General features: G+C 39.1%; 2 protein-coding genes across 6 annotated transcripts; one reads left to right on the forward strand and one right to left on the reverse strand.

The window, feature by feature from the left end:
- Positions 1 to 207: 207 nt before the first annotated feature.
- On the forward strand, positions 208 to 23,244 carry Sytbeta (Synaptotagmin beta). 4 transcript variants are annotated; one of them, XM_017150886.3, is made up of 8 exons: positions 208 to 554; positions 17,224 to 17,634; positions 17,709 to 17,966; positions 19,530 to 20,019; positions 21,702 to 21,982; positions 22,043 to 22,192; positions 22,262 to 22,402; positions 22,577 to 23,244. In XM_017150886.3, exons 2-8 carry the CDS (start codon positions 17,275 to 17,277, stop codon positions 22,721 to 22,723), a joined length of 1,827 nt encoding a protein of 608 aa, XP_017006375.2. In that variant the 5' UTR covers positions 208 to 554; positions 17,224 to 17,274; the 3' UTR covers positions 22,724 to 23,244. The 4 variants fall into 4 exon arrangements, with proteins under 4 accessions (XP_017006375.2, XP_017006374.2, XP_070071758.1 ...); XM_017150885.3 differs by having other exon boundaries at positions 208 to 550; XM_070215656.1 differs by lacking the exon at positions 208 to 554 and having other exon boundaries at positions 17,041 to 17,634.
- Positions 11,296 to 11,765, reverse strand: LOC108063724 (uncharacterized). 2 transcript variants are annotated; one of them, XM_070215175.1, is made up of 2 exons: positions 11,479 to 11,765; positions 11,296 to 11,426 (listed from the first exon to the last, which is right to left on the reverse strand). In XM_070215175.1, coding segments are annotated over exons 1-2 (189 nt in total). In that variant the 5' UTR covers positions 11,667 to 11,765; the 3' UTR covers positions 11,296 to 11,425. The 2 variants fall into 2 exon arrangements, with proteins under 2 accessions (XP_070071276.1, XP_017006386.2); XM_017150897.3 differs by having other exon boundaries at positions 11,486 to 11,756.
- Positions 23,245 to 24,201: the final 957 nt, after the last annotated feature.

Below are 24,201 nucleotides of genomic sequence, written 5' to 3' on the forward strand. Positions count from 1 at the left end.
ACCTTGGCTAATATTGAATTTCCTGATTTTTCTCGAGTGTTTTGTCATCAATTTCGGGGCACTAGAACACTCGCTCTTCTGTTTCCGTTTCTGCTCCTGTCGGCAGTTGGCAAGGCCGAAGACGAAGTGCTTTCGAATGAAGTTCCCTTTTTTTGCAACTTGTTGGCTCTGCGTGAAAATGGAAAATCAGTAGCACGCGTACAGCTCCCAAGTGAAGAACATCTCGCGGACCGGATTTTCACAGCGGGTTTTCAAAGTTAAAGCCAAAGGCAGAAACTGAAATCGCTGAACGCCAATTAATGGACGCCAAGAGGCAACTTTCAATTGAGTTTCGTCGTTCCACAGTCGTTGTTGCTGCCACATATTGCTTCTGATATTTTGCGGCCGTGTTTGTGTCTGTGTGACTCTGCAATATGGCCAAGTGTTTTGTGCTGAAAAATGTTAACCAGGCTTAGGCCGAGCGCTCTCTAATCCCATCTGTTCAGCTTGTTGGCGACAAAACAAAAAAAAAAAAACAGAAAAAGTAAAAGAAAACGAAGAGAAATATCAAGTAGGTAAAGGAACCTTTGGAACTGTTGCTTCGCTGCTTTCGCTCTCGGGTCGCCACTTTCTCCAAACTTTCACGCAGCCAAAACTTATACCGTCTTATCTATTATTTACCAGTTCATTTTCATAGCAAATCAAATGTGTCAGCAGCTGGGCAAGGCTTTATCCTAGATATATTCCTACATATTCATGAGGTCCATGCATCTTGTTTGCTTTGGGCTAATTGGAAAGTTAATTGAACCCGCGGCGATGGAAAGTTAATTGTGCATTAATTAGTTTGGTTTTCCGTGGCACAGAACCCTTGGTCCTGACATATTCCAAGGTGGGGTTCGTGTCTGATGGCCAAATTGCAATTGGAACATCTTTGGAATTTCGATTAAAGTCCCCACGTCAAAGAGGATGAAAAAAACAAAAATTGAAAATATTCTCCCAAAGAAGAAAAAAAAAGTTTGGGGTGCACAAAAAAGAAAGTAGGGTTAATCGGAAATAATGAACATTATCTGAAAAGTAATGTGTTGAATTTTTGCCAAGGATGAATCTGCTTTGAACTATTTCTAAAACAAATTTTATACAGCAAAAATTTGAAATTTGAAATTTGAATTGGAAAGACTATATCCATTTGAATTGGTAAAACGCCTAATAAAATATCTTAAGGACAGTTCATCGGTATTATTAATGTTATAGACTTTTTCGGTTATTAAGAAAATTTTTGAACCTATATTCTTTTATATTTTTCCGCCAGTGTGCCCTTGTTGAGTATTAGCAAATGCTTTTGGCCCTTTCCCCTTGGTCTCTTTATCCGTGAGTCGCTTTCTCGTTCTCCGTTTTGCTGTTCTTCGAGGGATTGCCACAAAAATTCCGTATGCGCCCTGTGCTCCTTGCTGAATTCTAGGCGCGGTCCCAAAAACTCAGTTTCAATCCCAGTCCCTTCCCCGAACTGCAGATCGCTGACTGATGAGTCCTTCTTGGGAGTCCTTCCCTCTTCCCCTCTCATGTTTAGGCCTAGTCAAGAGCAAAAAGCAAAGTTAATATAATTATTTATAGATAACGAATCAGGCGAGTGCACAAATTCGTTGGGTGGTTGTCTCCTATTCTGCTAGGGAGCGTTAATGGAGCATCTGCCTGGTTTTGTGGCAGGGGACATTCGCTATTAACCAGAGATGATGGCAAGCACTTTCACTATAAAAAATATTTAAATTGAAATAGGGATTTTTATTGGAAAGAGCACCATTTTTAAAGTAGGTCGAATAATTTACCCTTTAAAATTGATATATTTTTACTTACTTTAAGCAGTGAAGGGGGTAAACAAGTTTTTAGAAAAATTTGATGGCCCATTAGGCTTTAAAGGAAATGTTTAGAAAATAAATTTGAACGCACTTAGTAATTTATTAATTAAAGAAGAATATGTTTTGCAAACAAGCTAATATTTTTATTTGGGGAAAAATTAAATAAGTGAAAAAAGAAGTGAAAAATGTTATATTTCAACGTTTGATTTTCTTCCATTATTTTTTTTTAAATTCAATAGAAAGAAAATGTATCAATTTATGGAAATTCCAAATCGATTTCTTTAATGTAACCAGTTTCCTTAATATTTTAGGGATACTGCACAACTATTGTAAAGTGGGTACTCAATTTAACTATAATTTTTTACACCATTTATTTTTCCTTCCTACTTTTGTAGTTTTTAGTATCGTCTATAATTTTTTTTTGTGTATCAATGAGGAGTAAAATCAGAGCATGTTTAGGCAGTCATCGCTGCTCCCATGCGCCTATTAAATGTTATTGTTGCTCCTGCTGTTGCTCACGTGCTTCAGCAGCATCCTTATCCCCCTTCATCGCCCATTAAAAACGCACACGAAAGGCTTCTGGGAGTCTCTATATGCGTGCCTACATATATGGTTGCCTAGAAGGGAGTCCATAAATTATATCAATGAGGCAGCGTATAATAGAAAAATATGTCAGCATTTTGTGGATAACAATAAATGGCAGCCCGAGGGAGAGAGATAGGGAGTGCGTGCGAGTGAGAGGCAATATGACACGCGTTGGCACACACACACACGTAAAACATGTTGCATGTGCCACACAATTTGTCACAATTAGAAGGACGAAAATGGCTGCAACGAGTCACGGGCCAAGAGAACAGCCAAACAAAAAGTCGGGGGATGTGGATATTCAAGTGGGATCTTCAGCTGCATTTGGTTTTCCCTCTTTCTCCGACTTTCCTTTGCCTTCTGTCTTTCCAGCTGACTGACTCGCATCCAAGTCGTAAATCTTAATTTGGCATTCGAGTTGCACTCTGGCTGCATCTAAGCCAAATATCCTTCAGCCTTGGCAATTACTCACATTCAAAATATCCACGCATACCACACATACACATATAGACACCCACGCGCCTTCGCAGAAGGGAGTTCCCTTGCATACGAATTGCATATGTATGAGTTGATTGCATTATCCCCACCCCCAGGATATTCGTCCCAGCACATTCGTCCCCATTTCCCTCTTGGTTAGCCAATGCATATCCGTCCAAAAGTTCAGCAAGATGGAACTGGTCATAATTACACTAAGAAAATATCCAAGGACGCACTTAGTTAATGGGCAAAATGAAAAGAATAGATAGAAAATTTATCTTTAACGGGTAGATGCAAAAATAACAACAATTTTAAGAAATTAGAAATCTGTTATAGTAAAGTGGTTTAAAAAGTAGCAAATTACTAAAATGCACAAAATATTGTGAACTAAATATTTTAAGTGCTATGAAGGCTTAAAAAAATGCTGTGTTATAAAAGTACTAATCATACAAATATTAACCAGTCAAAACCTCGAGTTTATCAAGCAAATAAACCTTGATTTAAGTATTTGTTTACCTACAAATAAGCAATTAGCAATTATAATTGAGATTTATTTTTAATTAAAGTTTGAAAAATAATAATTGTTGAGATAACCTGTAGAAATATATAACAAAACAAATCGTTTATAATATTTATTTTTACACCTTAGACATTGTAGAAATGTAAAATTTTCGAGTGCATGAGCATCAGTTAGTTGGAGAAGAGGGCTTAAAATATGATTTATTCAAATGATTGCACGTACAAATGTACTCACATATGCATTTGTTCTCGTATGTGTGTCGTCTACATTTGTATGCGCACTTAAATTAGTTTACTTGATTTCCGTTGAACATTTGATTTGCTTGCTGTCAGCTCTGTAAAATCAAATTTTGAAAAGTATGAAATAAATGAAGATACAAGTATGGACAATCACTGTGCGCACAATGGACGGCAAATAAAACTTCCTGGAAAAACTTTAAAAGTGATACCTAGCTTTTTGTGTCATAATCCGCTTTTTCATGGCTTACAGTGATGCAAAAAAAGTTGGCACAGCATTCAATGAATATTGAATAGGTTGTAATGCGATTTTCTTTTTTAAAGCTATCAGTGTCCATACTCTTTGAATACACATTTTTTTGGCATCTGTAGGATCTTTATGGTAGGTTGATATTTAACAATTTTTATCGTACAACAATTTTACAAAATTAAATATGTACTTTAATGAATGCTTTTAATTTATAACTCTAACTGTTCCAGAATTTCAAAAAATAAAAGCCTTTAAATATACAAAAAGATTAAAAAAAGTAAAAAAAGAAATATATTAAGTAATGAGTAAAGTAATTAATTTTTGTGCAGAGACTTCACCAACTCACTGTGCCAATTCGCATGTGTTGTTTACCAGGCCTCAAGTCATCCATAAAAAAAGGGCAAACACACAGTGCACACTGGCAAGGGGAAGGGTGGGCAGCAGTGGGAGGATGGGGCAAAAAATCTGACACAGATACAGTCTGCAGTTAATTAAAAGCGCAATAAATAAACAATAAACAATGGCCATGACGAGGCGGCGGATGTGTGTGGGTGCAGAAGCGGATGTGGATGCGGATATGTGGCAGCATCAGCTGGGGAGTTCTGGCCAGGCTTAATGCACTTATGGTCGGTGCAATATGCAAATGCAATTAAGTTGCATGAAGGCGCGGAGTGAAAGCTGCCCGCCGCCCACTGAATCGGGAATGGAATCACGTAGAGCAGGGATTGCAGTTGACCAAAATCAATATTCGCAGTATGTCCCCCAACAGAGGCATTAAACTTTTCCCTTGCTTCCGAGGAAGTCCCGTCCCGAACTAAAAGAATTTTCGAATTTCTTTTCAAACAACTTCTTCACAAAAGCTAAACGAAAATATTTCCATTTTTCCTGGAAGAAAAAAGTGGCTACCCAGCATCGTTTTCATTAGGAAAGCAGAAACGAATTCAAATTAAAGAATAACACAAAAGTTCGAATGCAATAAAGGCGAAAGGCACTTTTTCGTATTTCCACAAAACGGATTTCCACACAAAACGGCCTTGTGCGGTTTGTGTTCCGAGAAGAAGGAGAAATCACGTAAAATTCGCAATAGATTTTCGCAGGCAATTTGCGGAGCCATTCGAGATATTGAAACCTGATTCCAGGTTTGAGCCATGGCCGACGGGCGAAATCCATATAACCGCACACATCGAGCACTCAGGCTTATGCAAGCAGAAAGTTTTCAAAATATTTTTTATAGCCAGCCAGTTGACAGCGCGGGTGGGGAAAATCCGAGGAAAACGCGCTGAGGGTGGGGTGAAAACCCAGCGACAGAGAGATGAAAGCCAAAAATGATGCCCTGATAACGATTCTGGGCTCACACGTACACGCGCACTCACACAACCCAACTCATCGATTTGTCAGGACCTTTTTGCACAGGGGAAATAAATCGAGAGGGAGAGCAAACGAGGGGGGACTTAAGGATGGTGGGGCTAAAAGTTGGGGCCCTGTTGCCCTGGCAAATGGCAATCAAATTTCACCCAATAATTAATTTGTCCATCACAAACTGACAATTGAAATGTCCATCAGGTGCGGCGAAATATCACAAACTGATTGCCAAACTGTGTATTTCGATGGCATTTTCCGACACATCTAATTAACTGCATTTCGTAGTTTTGCTGGCTGTGCAACAAATATTTAAATTAAAAACAAATATTGGCCACCATGATTGTCCTTTAACAATTTGCATAGTGGTTATTGAATTAGAAGAAAACATCATTTGAATTTGACACCCTTATAATATGTATATTATTTTAAATTAGTTTTATCTTATTATGTATTCAGAAATATAATTAAATATACAATTTCTACTAAACCAAAAAAAGTACTCTTAAATTTGAAATTTATTTAAAATATATTTTAAACACATAAGTTCCAGAATTTAATTTAATTTCTCCTTTAATAGACCCCCACTAATTTTCACCCAACGTCATTCCCTTGTCAAAAATCAACTGTCCAACAAAATTTAAGTTGGCTCAGCCAAATGAAATTATCGGCTGCGATGGGGAAGGAACACATCCGAAATTTAGATGGGCTTTGTTTATATTTAAAACTTTGAAAACAGAAAATGTTGCGCCTAATTGAAACTCTTTTGGGGAAAAGTCAACAACTAAACAGCTGAACCGAGACACCGAGGCCATTGACGTCACAGCGTTTAAGGGGCTTGGAAAAGTTTGTGCCACGGGGGAATTTAGGAGGGAATGAGTCCTTTGGAGGTCCTTAGATAAAAGGGCTTGGATTCAAGCTGCTGCTGCTGAATGTCCTTGATTTGTGCCACAGACGAATGCTCTTCGAGACGAATCTTTTCTTAGTCCCTAACAAGATTGACGGCAAGTAAGTAGCTGCATTTTTCATCGCCATCAGCATTCTCCTTCCCATTGAATGGGATGGCAAATCGGATCATGTCAATGCATCGCAGTGCAATTTCTGCTGCCGGGCCCCCAAACAATAGTCCTTTGATTTGCGAAGGGTTAAATGGCCAAATTGTCGAAAGGCGGCCGACTCGCTTTGATCCCTTCCTCTCTCCTTTCGCACAGCGATTTGCAAAAACATTTGCCACATATGTACCCATGTATTTCCCCATTTCCCGGCCTGCATTGTATATTGTATTTGTTTATGGCAATATTGAGTCTGATTTTGTTTTGATTGAAACCGCAGAGAAGGCTGCCATTGTCGGAATAGTTAAGGTAGCACATGGGAGTTGTCAATAGAGGGAGTTTCCTAACAGATTTTGACAACTAACTGGACTGAGAAAATTGGCAACACTTTTTGCCGGAGTTGGGAAGGGCTATTTTCCATTATCTTAATTGTCTCAAAATCTGAAAAATACAATAGATATCTGATAAAATGTGTATTTCTCAAAAATACATTCATTAACTGCTGTAAGTATAGTTTTGATTCTAAATATAAAACTCAAATATTACAAAACCATACTAGTTTTCACTTCCGAAAGATTTACACGGAATCGAAATTCCCAGACCTGTTCCAAGGTCTTTCGAAAGAATTGCACGGATTCAAATATCCCTCGTTGTTACTCTTTTAACTTCTGTTAAAAATTCACACGGAAATTTTCCGACAGGCATTTGACAGGCCGACTTAAATCCGCTAGCACGAAATCAAATTCACTTCCGAGAGAAAGCTGGAAAAAGCCGGATAATGTATTTTATTTTATGTGTAGAAATTATGTCTTATAAAAATCATTTATTAAAAAATATAAACAAAATTTTAAATTCTGGGTTTCGAAACAAAAAAATAAATAACAAAAAATTAAATGCAGGTCCCATTCTTTATGAATACGAAAATCCGAAAATATGTTTAAAGATTAATTTAATCTACATTTAATTTCGTAGATTTAAGGAATGGTGAAGAAATAAATTCTAAAAAACTTGTTCTTAAAAGTGCTCTGACAAAAATACCAGCAAGTGGCTCCCTTTTTGAAAATATATAATCCTATATCTCAATGAACTTAACGATCTAAAATTGTTTTTGTGGAAAATATCCCCCAAATGCGTCTCATTCCATCACAAATGATACCAGCACAATAAAACTTGGTTGAGAATAGGGCAAATAGCATTAAACACATTCCGGCAAACCCATTTGTAAGCCACTGCGTGTGGCCGCAGGGTTATTTGCCAGAGATTCAAGTAGAATGGAACTGAGGAAGGAGGAGCGGGAAAAGCTTAAGCCACCGCTAAATGCAATCGATGCACTGCAGCCGCACAATTTCCATTGTATTGGTGATTAATTTCTTGCCTCCGGGTGGCTACAGATGATGATGGGGTCCTGTCTCTGCGACCGGGTATTCCATCGACACAAGGACTGCGTTCGCATCTCGGCTTTGTAAACAAGTTGACAGACAGGCATCCGGCATCCAGGGCATCGAGCACCAGCAATAGCACTAGGCACTCCCTTCCTCGAGGAGCGAACGCGATGAGAGCTGTATTGACGTTTGATGAGCAGATTATCATCGGCAGCAGTTTCCCCTGCCAGGACAAGTGTTGGATCGGGATCAGAATCGGAATCGGGATAGGGGTTTTTCTCGCCACACAATAACTGCGCCATTTCCCACCGATTTTCCTTCAACAATATGTGCGCCAAACTGTTGAAAATCCTCCTCGATTGTTCTTTAATGCTCGCAGCACTTGTTGCAACCCGTTGGCAATTGCTAAACTATTTTATTCTCCGTTTAGCCTTTATGGGCTACTACATATATGGGTTTATGTGCTCTGGCTGGCGATGCATAACTTTGAGTTTTTAATGCGAAAAAGTTTTTATTTGGCTGTGAAATGGACGCTGTAAACGATCCATAAAATTTAAAAATCAAAACGAGGAGGAGAAAATATTTTAGTTTGCTAAGGGCCGTTTTCTCGACCGTTTGTTAAATTCATAGTAAGGTTAAAACCTTAAAATCGTATGAGAAATCAAAGTTTTAACCCTACTTTAAATTTAACAGGCGGACGGGAAAACGGCCGTAAGTGTCGAAATAATATGGATTTTTTTCTATATAACTTCGTTATCCAAAATAAATTTTATTAAAATATAAAAAATATTTTCACTTTCATTTTATTTAATTGTCAATGATTACTTTAATAGAAAATCGTAAACTGTTGTATTACACTTTCTAAAATATTTTTTACTTGTTTCCCCTTAATTCACCCATATTGCTAACTTTAAAAACGTAGGTTTAAACATGGAACCATCGTGCAGAACAGCGTCATTCAACCGGATTCAAATAAAAGACCGTATTAATATCGTGACGCCCGCATTTTAGCTGTTGCAATAAAGACTAGTTTTATATCACGAAGCCCCCTTGTGAGGGGGAGGCGAGAGGTTTCAAATAAAGTGCAACCCAAGGACGGGGTACAAAGTTGGCATGTTAGTTCCCATCCGCAAAATAAACCTCATAAATGTCGGGCAATAACAGGCAGCACAAATTGTGTGGCAGGATCATAAAGTGCACGCACGGAAGGAGTAAAACCGAGCAACCCAATTTCCTTTCAGCCACAAAAAGTGCAAGATGAATTACCGTTTGGCAGTGTGTAAGTGAGTAGAGTCTGAGTCCTGGCTGAAAGTCTGTCCATCCGTTGACTCTGTTGCCGTCTCTTTCCCATGTACCATCGCCCTCTCTTTCTCTCCCATTCGCTTTCGTGTGTAGGTGAGCGTATAATGAGCTGCTGTTTTACATTTTAATTTCCGGCCACGTTCAAATGGCTGTCCGCCTGTCCGTCCGGCTAGAAGCAGAGATTTGCGGATTTGCTCTTTGTCCCATCTCGCTTCGCATTTCCACTGTTGTTGGCCGCAATTATTTAAATGAGATTACAAAAGACTTATGCAGCGGAAATCTTATTGTGTGTGTGTGTTTGCCGTTCATTTGTCTGCCGCTGGCTGCTTCTTGTTCCCGAATCCTTGTTCCGGATTTTGGATTCCGGATTCCCTACTCCCGACTTCCTCCTTTTGGCCCGGCTCAGATTACGGCTTAGAAGACGTGTGTCAAAAGTTATCCCGGCCAATTGTTTGGCTTTTGTCCAAACTACAATAAAGTCCATGTGCCTAGCTAATTTGATTGTTAATTGTTCTTTTTTTTGGCCAACAGATTAGCTTGGCGTTGTCCTGGCTCTGAGGCTCTAATGAGTTTGTCCGTAGTTTCCACTAACGGACACATGTCAGTTTATTAAGTTGGCTCTAAAGACCTAAAAGTGTGGGAAAAGTTAAAACTAACTAAATTAGCTTTTAAATGGGGTAATAGAATGCTGGGGACTGTGAGCTGAAACTGAAAGAGCTTGCGGGCAAAAGTGTATATCAATTTGTTCTTGAATTTTACAAAGAATTCATAATTTATGTACTATTCGAAAGGTTGAAGATATATCGAACACAAGAGCGCGATTTTAATTACATTTAAGTTAATCAATCAACGTTACATTCATCATTTATTGGGTTGCCTTTGGCTATTTAGGTTGGAAAACAAAAACCCAATAATACTTAAATAATTATAATAATAATTAGGGAGAAATTAATTATGTTGAAGAAAAAATAACATGCAGCTTAACTTAAAAATCCTTATTAAATAAATATGTATTACTTATTTTTCGCTGCCTAATTGCTTTTCTTTCATCGTATAACAAAAGTCCTTGACTAAGAAGCTCTTTTGTGCTTTGCCTTTTAAAGAGTGCACTCCCAAAACAAAACTCATATTTTCCCGTTGGTTTATTCCAACTTTATGGAAGCACTTAACCTGCTCCCTCTTCACTCACTTTGGAATTCAAATGAGCCCCAGTAAATCTCTACTCAGGAATGCGAAAACCTTTTCCATTGGTAGCCAAAGCCAAAGCCCGTGCCACATCTCGTCACCGCCTTTCAACCGTTGACCAACCGTTGCCACTTTAGCCCCCTCCCGTTTTGGCCCACATTTAAGCAGCCGAAGCCTTTTGCACCTGGACGAGCCACGCAGAATAGCTTTGGGCGCTCAGCAATTCGAAGACTGCAGGACCACACCTAAGTGTCCTGGCCAGCCATCCAAAGCAGCCAGCACCGCAGGATATTTGTGCATACAATAAAAAACTTGCCACCACACCGGCTTAAACAGAAACTGAAACAACAACGGCGATGACAATTTCCATTTGCCCCACTATCCCCCCGCTTTCCATTTGTCCCAGAGGTGTGGGTTTGGCTTAACCTTGGTTTAAAAAGGGGGGGTTGGCGGGTGGGTGGTGGTCAAGCTCAAGGACGTCGGCTGAGTGGAGTGACAGGACATCGTTGTTGTTGCTGCTGGCATGTCTGCGGCAGGGAGAGCAATCTAGAAAAATTACTGCAATATGGAATAACAGTAACTATTGTGCTAATAGGATTAAAATGTATGCAGCACAATGGCAGCTTATGGGGGGCGCATCCACGGGCGCCGTCTGCCGCTGACAGCCAAAAAGGGGGGTCAACGAAATGGATGGGGGTGAGGAAGGGGGAAAACACCTCACCTCCCTCCCATACAGGTGTCAACAGATGCTGAGCGTTTTTCAACGGACAACCTCACGTATCTTTTGTTTGCGATTATGACACACATACATTCCCCGTATATCACCGCCCGCAAAAGGTTGCTTTCAAATCCAGATAGGACACATATGGAAAGTGTAATTTAGGTGCGCGGAAGCGTGAACAAGTTGGAAAGGAAATTTGGAAACAGAGATTAGTTTTTCTTTTACATGCAGTTTCTTTGCCACAAAATATCTAACACGAAATTAAGTTATTTGTGAAATAACATAAATTAAAATTAATATTATTTATTTTGCTTTCTTAAAATAATAATAACTTGAAATAATTAAAATCACATCTCCTGCCGGATAAATGATAAAAGTAAAATAAAGAAAAGCCGAGTGTAGTGATTGCAGTTTTTATGAATCCGAAAGAAATCTATTTCTCAGGCCGGCAAGGTCCATCTATGCAGGGATCCCGACAGCGTTTGCTTTTCTCCTTCTTGTTCTCCCTCCTAAAAGGTTCCGATTCTGAAAAGATGGTTAAATGGTAAAAATGGAACCGCTTTGATAGGTCGATTACCACCCACTCTTGAAGCAGCCGCCAAAGAACTGGGTCTTTCCACAGGTCTTCTTGCCCTTCTCGGTGCCATGGCTTTGGTCCTTCTTCTTAGCCATTCCCCTCGAACAATATAAAGATTGATGGAGCAGCTTGCATTTGGGCAGGATGTTTTCGCCCAGATTCAGGATACTAAGCAGACGACCGGCCATTACGACGGGAGTTAACTGAACAATTTTGCAAAACAAAATTATTAACTGCTGACAAATGAATGGGAAATGACGGAATCGAAAATAGAAAACTGAGATTTAAACTATAGCAGCCTGCTAATCGAAAGTTTTCCGTTAAAGTTTTCACATGCTAATGCCCAGAACACTATGAAACTCCCCATCTCTTTGCTTCCGGCGGCAACAAGTTTGTAATGACTTTGAGCAACTAATTAGAATGCAGCAGGATTACGATGCACTCGCCCACCAAAATGCAAACACTTTAATCGAAAAAGTTCAGAGGCATTCAAATTAATTTCCCCTGTCGTGTTTGCTCACACCCTCGTAAATCGCCATAGAATTTTAAAAGGAAAACAGCAGTTAAATGAGAAACAAATATGAGAATATTAAAAGGACTTACTAGGAATTAAAAAATAAATGTGCAATGGAAACATTATTTATTGTTGACGTTATTACAAATAATATATATTAAAGTTATTATTTTTAAAATTTATAAATTCAACTTTAATTTTGTACCCGAAACAAAGACGTTAAATTTTAAAGTTCCTTAACCCTTTAAAAACTCGGGATAAAATCATTAAATAATAAAAGCTACCTTAATTCGATTGCTCTATCTATGTGTCTATGTCTTTTCGTATAAATCCATAAGTATCTCATAGATGTTATGTGCAATCTTAAGTTTAAAGAAACATCTTTGAAGTATGTCAGAGTTGTTTGAGCTGAGCTGGCTGAGAGTATTATCGTGTTTATATATACTTATGTACATATCCTTGCGCTTATACTTGCACACACATTACGGCTACGTTCGAAGCCAATGTTTTAGCACTTAGTGTGCAAGCTTATAACTGACAGTCAAGAGCAGGAAAATTCAAGGAAAAATAGGAAAGCAGAAGAGGAAATGCGAAAGAGAAAAGTTGAAAGTTCAGCGCAGCCTAGCACGGCGAAGTGGAAATGCTCTATCATAAAGGAAAATGTAGAGTTATGTGAAGAGATGGCTCTCGCCATGGTAATCCCATTAATCAATCCTTCAGCAATATCAAACAAGCTGGAAAATTTCAATTTCATATTTATCTACTCGAGTGTCCTGGGGGTTGGAACCCGCACCGTTGATACGTTGATGATGTGTTGCAGTTGCCACATGCAGCACCTTTTTCCCTCTGGTCCTCTGGGTGCGGCTGCCTTTGAGCTAGGGTTTTTAGTTCTCCTTTATTTTTTCCTTTTTTTGGGGTATTTTTGCCTGGATTTTTCGCTCATTTTCTATTTATATGGGGTGAGAAATGTGAAAACTGTGGGCTTGGCTGTTTGTCGCTTTGATTGCAGTTTACATAGGTGTCAATTAGCAACGGTGCGGTTGGCTGCATTTCAATGGAATTATCGTTGATGTTTTCGCAGTTCCCCCCCTAAAATTCCCGGCGATGTGCAACACTCTTGGTTGACACTCGAGGGGATCAAAGGAGGATTAGAGAGCACACTTTAGAGCTTCGAAAGTGACACCCAAATTACTGGTTTATGTTGTCGTTTTATGGGTGAAAATAGTTGTTTATTTAATACTATAAAATCCCCTCTTATTAGTGACGGGGATTCTTCAATATGGCGAGGTTTGGCAAATTTTAATCAATTATTTATCTAATAGTAGGATGCATTAAAGGGAATATTTTATTTTATTAATAAAGTAGATGTTTTTTTTTTGTTGAATAATAATTTTTTATATTTATTGGGTACATAACCCCACAACTACTTTTAACTTTACTATGCGGCCTTAATTTTTTCTTTATTTATCTTTGGCATTTACTGATCTCTAAAATAAATAAATTGGTTCTAAAATTTTTTCTTATCCCGAAAGTGTTTAATTGCAGTTTTTATTCACAAGTTATTTCAATTCGTAATCTCTGAATATAATAAGAACGGCTGTGTTTTATTAACAGCTGTGTGTTTCTTTCCCCTCAAAAAATCAGCAGCCAAATCGGCGACAGGCAGAGCAATGAAAGTGATGAATAACTCAGAGTAATGTTACGAAATCAATAAAAATCCTTTTACAAGATCTAGGACACACCGCACACACGCACATTAGGGACATTAAGGGCTGTCGGTGTGCGACAAAGACTTGGACAACATTTTTCTTTGACCGAGCACATTTTTATTATCCCAAACTAATTTGAGGGTTGGTCCTTGATTTCTCCATCTCCATCCCTGTCGCACTTCGAGTCTGTATCCGCATGCCTGTCTCTTTCCTTTCTCCAGGGTCGTTGCCATGTTTTGATGTCATTCGCTACACGTGCTTAATTTCATTTAATTTATTTAATACTTGAAAAATAAGTTTTTTGTTTACTTTTGTATTGAGCAACCACCCCTCGCTCTCGCTGCTGCCCGTTTCGAGTTCCCCGATATGCGGATATATCTCTCCCCGATTCTCCGTCTATTAAACGGCACTTGGGCGTGGACAAATGCCAATGAATTCGCATTTCGCCATTCGCCACGCTGCGTAACGAAAAAAACGTGAAAATTCTGGGAGTGGAATGGAATGCAAAGGGCGAAATCGAAATGCGGACTGCAAGACAAATTGTCCGCCGGGGAATTGTGAGGTTCGCCGGAGAATGCCTCGCCTGCATATTCATGATATCGTAGGAATGGAGCCGAGAAAGAGCCTCCTCTACATATTTATGGGCTCGCTGAAGGCTGTCTAATATTAACCACAAGTTTGCAGAAACAGCAGGAAGCAGTTAAAGTAAAACTTTCATTAGCATCAGCATCTGCCACTATCGTATACTGTTTTTTGGTCCGTCGTGGCAGATTTTACACCGAGGCTTAAAGGGAACAGACTTTTTTGGTCAGTATTATATTTTATATTATATATTCTATAAGAAAAATATTTCTTCAATGTTAACAAAATTGCAAGAAATGATTAAATACAATTTAAAATCAAATAACAGAAACCGTATTAACAACCTTTTTGTTTCCGCCATTAAATTGGTTAAAAAGTAATAGCTTTACAATGTAAAATTTCATCAAAATTGTCATAATTTCATATCAATTTTATACATTCACCTTTAATGCTTTATCAGACCTTTTTCTTGTCGATTTTTCCTCGCCCTCTTTCTTGTCGGGTAATTAGGCATTATCCGCTTTGGACACATTGTGATGTGGAGAGAACTAGTTAGCTGACTGATTAGCGGAGCTGCCACAACCACTCTGACGCACATTGTTCGTTAGCGCAGTTTCCATGGTTATGGCTCTAGAAATACCCATTTCCCACCTGCCATTCAGATTCCCAATAAAAGCGATGGGTGAGCAGAGATTGCTGAACTTTTGACTATCCTTTCGCAAAAATTATGTTGGGCGGGAGTCGCTGGGGAAATAGAAAGGTCAGGACGTCATCCTGGCTTGCTACCCAAGTGCTCTTTTTAGGAGCACACAAAAAAATGCAGTCCGTAACTGAAAGCAAAAAACTGTCATAGAAAAATATTCCTGTTATTGCCACTTAAGGTTGCGAATTGATTTCAATCATTTTATTGACAATAAAACCTGATTAACTTTTACAGACCTCGAAATAAATGTAACTGATTTTGGGAAGTATTTATAATCTTAAACTAGTAACTGATCTTGAAATTAGAAAAATCCATTAAGGTTAAACTGAAGGAATCCAAGATGCAGACGGTTTTAGTCGCGAATGGTTCCGAAAATGTTGCAACATGACCTAGTTGGCCATAATTAATGCCGGTTCAGGGCTTCCAACCTGAAACCGCACTCGTGCCAGGCATCTCATCCTGTTTCATTTCCTCCTCTGCGGTTGGTCGAATCTAATGGCGTGCGAGTGTATTTGCCTAAGCGGATTAACAGCGACCAAATGTGTGTGGGTGCACTTGGAAAAATAATAGATATCTTGGGCTCTTGTAATAAAATAAAAAACGTAAGGAAATAGACTGAAATTAAATTAAAATATAATATTTAATATACTCCATGAATAAGTAGTTTAAATTTTAAATTTGATAATAACTGTTAGGAGTTTAGAAAATAACAGAAATGTCTTAAATCTTTACTTTTATTTTAAATATTATAACTTTATAACATTCCCTGATTTAAACAGTATGATATTTATAAATTTATCTATTATTCAATTAAAAAAATAACAAGTAATATTAAAGCACTTATCACAATAGTTACTAGTCATAATTAGAGTATCTACTTCCTATTTGAAATGTAAGTAGGGGAGTGTAGGGTAATTTGACGAGTAGGGTAATGTGACGAACTCGTCGAATCTCATATATGACGTCACGACAAAAATTCCAAATAAATGTAGTCGTCTCCCCTTATCGTGTCGACAATGTATTTACAGTAATATTAACAAGAAGTCCCGTAATTTGTTCGTAAGGTAATTTTCGCTAAAAATGTGGTGCGCATACTAGCAAACCCATTCAATTTACTTGTGTTTCAGCAGTGCCAGAGCAAAGATGAGTGGAAAATAAAATCAGGCAAATATATGCACGTATACATGAGATCTTTATCAACAGTTTTTGGTACCTCGCGTTTTTTTCTTTTGCGCCGTTTGAGAGTGACACCGTTTTTGCTGCAAGTCTACCTTGTAGGGTATCGTGACGAACTTTTTGTAGGGTATTGTGACGAACTTTTTTTATTCAAGAATTTTAACTGTTATCGTTGATTATTTGTAAAAAAAATATAATAATACCAGATAACATTTACTGCTGCAGTTTTATTGTTGTTTTTAATAGTGACGTCAGTTTAATTTAATTTAAAAAAAATTTGCACTTTGACCATTTTTTTTTTGTAAGTTTGGGTATTATCTTATTACTTTTTTCTTTTCCGTATCGAAAATAACCTTTCCGTAAATAATATATAAAAAAATGTATTTTTTTGTTTGTAAAAAGGATGGTTTACACCAAACACTGTGGGATTTGGCTACGTTGAAATTTCGAATCCAAATTTTTTTAGAAATATGCTCAGTAAATGTAAGCAACTTTCTGCTTTTACACTTTTAAAAAATATTGATTTTTGGAGAAGTTACATTAAAGAACAAATCGTTCGTCACATTACCCTACAACTTTTGAAAGTGCAAAAAAAGTAGGGTTCACGCCAAACGCTGTGGGATTTAGCTGCATTGGAATTTCGAATTTCGAATTTTACAGGGATATGCTCAGTAGATGTAAGCAACTTTCTGCGTTTACACTTTTGAAAAATATTGATTTTTACAAAAGTTACATTCAAAAAACGAATCGTTCGTCACCTTACCCTACACTCCCCTACTTTAAAATCGAAAGGTTGTGGAATGATATGATATTTTACTCATTATATTTATAGAAATTTTACTGGTATAAATCTGGCTAATCTATTGGGGAATTACATTTTTGAAATGGATAAATTTTTGTTTTTGTAACTGAAAAAAATAGTATTTTCTATGGGGCTAGCTGACCATTTATTTCGTTTCTCTGAGTGTAAAGTGAAAGAGAGTGAGAACAACTGAAGCAGCGGTTCCTTTTCCCGCAAATCTGCAAGGTAGCCAAGCAACAAAACCTTTTACTTTCCGCAGAGAAGAAAAGCGGCGTTCCCGTAGACACAGTCGCTTGGTAATTGGGCAGAGATGAGTGGCCTGGGTCCGGCAGCCTGTTGGCTGGCCCACAAGCGCATCGAGTCCTGGTCGCGGATGGCCAAGGAGCGAGTGGGAGCGGGAGTGCGTCGCGTCACCCTCGATAGGAACTCGGCGGACGAGGGATCGCCGAGTGGGAGTGGCAGTAGCTCCACCACCGGAGGCGCTGGTGGTGGTGGCAACGGGCCGTCGGTGGTGCACATCCTGCCGATGGGCGAGGGCTCCACCACGCCACCGCCGCAACCCATGACCCCGCCGCCTTCGGCCTCGTCGGTCACCTCGACCACCAGCGGAATTGGCAGTGTTTCGGCCGGTAGTGTCAGCGATAGCTGTGATTTGCCCACGGACTCGGAGGTTCTTACATCTGGCTAATACTTATTGTCAAATTTATATTAATATAATTTATTTGTTATTTGAAAACCCCTCAGGAGGTGGCCATTGCCAAGGAATGCCAGCCCATCCAGCCGGCCAGCCAAATGCATGGAATGCACGGCGGCATGGGCTTCAACCATCATCACATGGGCACCGTTTCGGCCACTGGGACGGACATCTTGCGCGGACCCGCCGAAGTGTTCCACAGTCCGCTGCACTTGCACCACCAGAGCCGCTCCTTCCCCCCGCGCCTCCAGCGCACGCCGTCCATCTCCAGCCAGAGCAGCGTGGACAGCGCCCCATCCAGGCATTCGGTGAGTGGGATTGTCAACTATTATTTTGCATACCAACCATTATAGTTTTTAATCAAGGAAAAATTTATAATTTCTTGCTAGTATTTGTCACTGTCTAAATATATCCACAATTTTCATTTTTCTATTCTGAAATGGGGAAAACCTATTAAAAGCTATTTAAATACTTTCTTAGTCCAAAGCAATAGACTAAAATAAAATTAGAAATTTTAGAAGAGATAAACTGCTTAAATATGTTTTTAGTCAGTCCAAATTACATTTTAAAAATATTTATTGCTATAATAAATCGAAAAATTTATTATTTAGTCATTTGGAATCGAAGTCTTAAATTATGCTAATGGATATCCTTGAATGTTTTAACGATTAGGGGGAGCTTAGATATCACAAGTATTTTTGAAATCACTAATAACAAGAAAGGAAGCTAGCTTCGGCCAGCCGAAGCTTATATACCCTTGCAGATCATTCCGATTAATAAACAAATCGCAAAAATGTTCAATTTTCTAATATTTCTCATTAATTTTCCGATCGTTCCTATGGCAGCTATATGATATAGTCGTCCGATTTTGATCAAATTAAAATTGAAATTCGGAAATATTTAAAAAGAGTCATATCCTAGAGTAGAAGATAATACAATAAAAACCAAAGAAGCTAGAATTTATTTCCTATTACTTTTCCATTAATTTTCCGATCGTTCCTATGGCAGCTATATGACATAGTCGTCCGATTTTGATTAAATTAAAATTGAAATTCGGAAATATTTAAAAAAAATCATATCCTAGAGTAGAAGATAATACAATAAAAACCAAAGAAGCTAGAATTTATTTCCTTTTACTTTTCCATTAATTTTCCGATCGTTCCTATGGCAGCTATATGATATAGTAGTCCGATTTTTTAAATAATTAATTCGAAATTCAGATATATTTAAAAAATAACATCCCCAAAAGTAGAAGGTAATATTTCAAAAAACACCGAAGCTAGAATTTTTTAAAGTTTTTTTTTCCGATTGTTCCTATGGGAGCTATAAGATATAGTTGTCCAATCCGGTCGGCTCCGACATATATACTACCTGGGAAAGTTTCATCCCGATAGCTCAAAAACTGAGAGACTAGTTTGCGTAGAAACAGACAGACGGACAGACGGACGGACAGACGGACAGACGGACAGACGGACATGGCTAGATCGACTCGTCTTGTGATGCTGATCAAGAATATATATACTTTATGGGGTCGGAAACGTCTCCTTCACTGCGTTGCAAACTTCTGACTGAAATCATAATACCCTCTGCAAGGGTATAAATATCACTGAAAAAGTAACGACGTCTTTTAAAAGGAATCCATCAGGCTTTTGGTTTCAAAATATTTTGTTAAAAACTTCTATACACATTTATAAGAGATCTTAAATCCCTCGTGATGTTTAGAAAAATATAATAAAATTGAATCTCTACAAAAAAATTATAAAAATAAATAAAACTTCTAAAATGCTTTCCAGCTATTTCGGATTGCGGGTGGATTTTTAATATTCAATAATTAGTTTTGTAATGATATGATAATTTTCCCTATCTCACAGGGTCACCGTGGATCCTCGCCACAGATAAGGACTTTCGGACCGGACGGACGTAGCTCTCTGCCGAGTGAGCCGGCATTTCCGCACCACTTGGCCAGATCGCCCAGTCCCATGCGAACGATTTCTTTGGATGCACGCTGCGGCAGTCCGGCCCATTCGGCGGATCCTGGCGATCTGAGGACACCCAGTCCTTCGCAGAGCAGCTTGGCCTCGTTGGCCGGTGGCTCGGGTATGGGAGGCGGTAGCTCGGGAAAGGGCGTGGCCGGTGGTCGCTGCCTTTCGCCGCTGCTCATACCGCCACGATCGCAGCCCGGAGTGGATCCCGCCATGGGTCCTGCCTCCCCGCTGGGAGCCCTCCAGCCGGATCTCTACCGATTGCCTGACGGACCCGTTTATCTGACAGCACCCGAATCCAGTCACGCCGTGGGACGTTTGCACCTGCGCGTGAAGTACGACTATCACCTGTTCGACCTGACGGTTCATCTGATTGAAGGTGAGCTTAGGGAATAGTAAAAAATAGTATAAAATACGCTGGAATATAATATTTTATAATTTTAATAGGTTAAACAGCTTTAATTTTAACAAAGAAAATCGCATTAACAAAACGTAAACTAAAAACATAAACCATATCGTCATTCACTTGAGGAATATTGATAGTAGTTGGTTCGGACCTCTATGACATCGCCATTGCGCAGTCCCAGAAATTCCGCCGTATCGCTGCTTCCGATTCGAAGTCTGTGGGCCTTGAAGTATATGTTCCTTAGGTCAAGTTTATAATATTGGGCATACGCCTCCATTAGTTTCTGCATCGGCATAGTGGTGGAAATATGACACTCCAAAACCCTTCGCTCCAAGCAGCGCAACTTCAGGTCAATACGACGCATTTTAATAGGAATAATTCTGGCGGAAAAGTTTCTAAATTCAAACTGATGACTTGTTGAGCTATGTATGTATGTGTGCCAAGTTTTGGCTTTGTTTCATCAGGAACTTTATAAAAACTAGACTGTGAATTAACCGAACGCTAAGATATTTATAGGTACAACCAAAAAACAATCCCCGATCTTAAAACCGACTTCTCGAAATGAAAAATAAGCCAATTCGACTCCATATTAAATTTTCAAAATCAAGAAGTGTACTCCATTGGCGAGACAAAGTTAAGAGTACTTTGGTCTTGATTTTACGAGCGCTCCCACTCAAATGAATAAAAAAAAAAACTGCGATTAAGAATATATAATGTGGCCTTATTTAAGTTCCTTTTTTTCTGGGTTTAAGTATAGGGGAGAGTGGGGGAATTTCGTCAGCATTTTTTCAAAGCTATTTTTTGTCCATCTTGAGACACGTTATCATATTTCTATTTTTATTGTTGAATGCGGTTAGCACCAAGCTTTAAAATGTGACATTCCCCTATTTTTTTAATTAGCTTGGTGATTTATAAAAAAATAAAATGTAAAACCAATATACTGGGGCAATGTCACCACACAGGGGGGTAAAATCACCACACAACTGGGGAAATTTCGTCACCTGAAAAATGTAGGGAGTTTAAAGCCTGAAAATATGCTACACTGATCAAGCGTACCATTTTTGTTGACGTCCTGTACTTGTTGCTGCTGCTGGTAGTCTGTTCGTTAGCCAGCTCGTCAAATATAAAAATATGTATTTAAAATAGGTGCGAATTTACCCTTAGCGTAGGTTGGCGAAATTTCCCCAGACCGTACTTTTTTAGAAATAATTATTTTTCTTGCGAAATTAGGCGCGAAGTTAAAAATCACTGACGCAGAAATGCACATTATGGCACTGTGTATTATATAAAAAATCGTGTATCTTATTCCTTTTGAATTGTGGCATACAGAAAAAATTTCGTCGAGAACTAAATGTAGCTTTTGAACTGTTAAAACACATTTAATATTATAGCTTAATTATCTTGGCCTTCTGTGCAAAACAAATGCATTGGTTGTGTCTGGCCGTCTTGAAGGACTAAAACAAAAAAATTATATATTTTTACGACTTATGGATTCCGAGATATTGCAGGTGACGAAATTGCCCCTGTGGCGAAATTCCCCCACTCTCCCCTAATTCAAAATAAGCTAACCTTTTTTTAAACAAATCTCCTTTAATCCTTTGCTTAGAATTTTTAAAAATTACACAAAAATAACAACTTTAACCCTTCTTCTGTAGCTCACAGTCTCAGTCCCATCGAGGAGGGTGGCTTCCGGGATCCTTATGTTCGGCTGATGTTGCAACCGGAAGTCGACAGCCGGAAGCGACAGACCCACATCCATCGTGGCGAATCGAATCCCTACTTTGACCAGCACTTCAAGTTCCCGGTTTCCCGCGATCAGCTCCAAGGCAAGGAGCTGATCCTCCAGGTGCTCGACTACGATCGCTATTCGCACAACGACATTATCGGAGAGGTTCGCATCTCGGTGGATGGTCTGGATCTCTCCAAGTCTGTGGAGGTAAGTTGGTTGGGTTTTTAGAAATTAATAGGACATATTATAAAGCGAAATACTTTTCAGATCTGGGGAGACTTGCTGCGGACCAAGAAACCCAAAGAGGATCGACCGGAGCTGCTTTGCTCCTTGAACTATTTACCGCAGGCCGAGCGATTGACCGTGGTCATAATGAAGGCTAGAAATTTGGATACTCTTCAGGAACCATATGTGAAGGTGAAGAATATAAATATTACATTTGAAATATATAAAATAAATACTAAATAATCCTTTTAATTTTTTCAGATTTACCTTATTCAAAACGGCAAGCGCATCAAGAAGAAAAAGACGAGCATTACGAAGTCCGACGATCCCACCAACCCCATTTGGAATGAGGCGTTCACGTTTAATTTGCAATCAAATTATCTCCACAATGCAGCCATCGAGGTAACCTTTAGCCTTTTGGGCCATAAACCGGTGGTCTCCGCCGTTTTTAACAGCCCGGCTGCTAATTCCGGGCAATAGCCCCGGTTTAATGCCCCGGCCGTGTTTTAATTGAAATCCCCCCTTCTCTCCGCCATTCTTTGGTTTATTTAATTTCTGGGTATTATATCTTTGCAGATCTATGTGGTGGGTGCTGGGAGCGAGGCCACGGAAATCGGATGCTGCGGTCTGGGGCCCCAGGAAAGTGGAACTGGCTGCCAGCACTGGCACGATATGATTAACAATGCCCGAAAGCCGACGGCCATGTGGCACTATATCCGCTAGGCACCATTATAAACTATTATTTTCCATTTTCCAACCGAAAAAAACATTCAATTGCTCCCGCATTGCGTCTATATATAGGTGTACTTCTAACGTAACCATGTGTGTGTCTGTGTGAATTTTCCAATTGCATTTTTGCCCGAAGCTTATAATGTTCTACGAAATCAAAATCTCATCTCTATATAGTATATATACATGGATGTACAATATATATATGCTGCAGCTAACTAGCCCTCCAAGAAGCTCAATCAAAAGTTCCTACACAACGACAGAAACTTCGAAGAAAAAAGCCCATGAAAATTATATATTTGTGGGTTTATTGGTTTAACGGTTCTGTTTTTCGATATTCACTTTTTTCTTTAGTTGTTGTTGTGCATTTTGTGCAACCTCTTGAGAAACACACACAATCCGGGGAAAAGGATACAATGGGAAATCGGTAATCGCACAAACCAAAAACTGTCAACCGGCAGACTTGTTGACATTTCCATCGACTTCAGCAAACACTTGAGGAGCCGCGTCGCCTTCTTTTTATACCCTTGTAGAGGGTATTATAATTTCAGTCAGATGTTTGCAACGCAGTGAAGGAGACGTTTCCGACCACATAAAGTATATATATTCTTGATCAGCACCAATAGCCGAGTCTATCTAGCCATGTCCGTCTGTCCGTCTGTCCGTCTGTCCGTCTGTCCGTCTGTCCGTCTGTCCGTCTGTCCGTTTCTATGCGAACTAGTCTCTCAGTTTTAAAGCTATCGCGATGAAACTTTCCCGAAGGTCTTCTTTCTATTGCAGGTAGTACATATGTCGGAGCCAGCCGGATCGGACCACTATATCTTAAGGCTCCCAATCAAATATAAGAAAATTCATTGTAACTTTGTAGGAAGTAGGCGTTTTGATTCTTGACTACTTAAAAACAAAATTGAAATAAATCGAAACGCTGAATCTGGAATCCCTGGAACTGCACCGAGTGAGTATTCTTTTATCTACAAGGGTATATAAGCTTCGGCTGGCCGAAGGTAGCTTCCTTTCTTGTTCTTTTTTTTTTTTTGCAAAGAAGGCATTCAAGTGTGCATTTCTTAAATAATTATGAATACACCGCACGGGGAATAATAATAATTCGTATAGGTGAGTGGTCGTCAATCATGCAGGAAGCCCGAAGGAGTCGCCCTTTTGTGCCGGCGACAGTTGACAAATTGCCATCGCCATTCGCTGTTGTCCTTTTGCCATTCGATCCTGTGTGCGTTTGTCGTTTTCCCGTTTGACAGAAAACAGAAAAAATGAGCGAGATGTGAAGAGAACTTATGCTAATTGTTAGGTTAAATACATACAATATTCCTTCCAGCCGAGTACGTCTATCAAGGATCAAGGAACACCGAAGAGCATTTCTCGAGCACTTTAACCTATTTTATATGTACTTACAACGAGTATTCCGAATAATAATAACACGATTATGGAAAGAGGATGAGGGGTTGGCCGATTTCTTT

This window comes from Drosophila takahashii, chromosome 3L, assembly GCF_030179915.1.
Source record: "Drosophila takahashii strain IR98-3 E-12201 chromosome 3L, DtakHiC1v2, whole genome shotgun sequence".
NCBI classification, from domain to species: domain Eukaryota; kingdom Metazoa; phylum Arthropoda; class Insecta; order Diptera; family Drosophilidae; genus Drosophila; species Drosophila takahashii.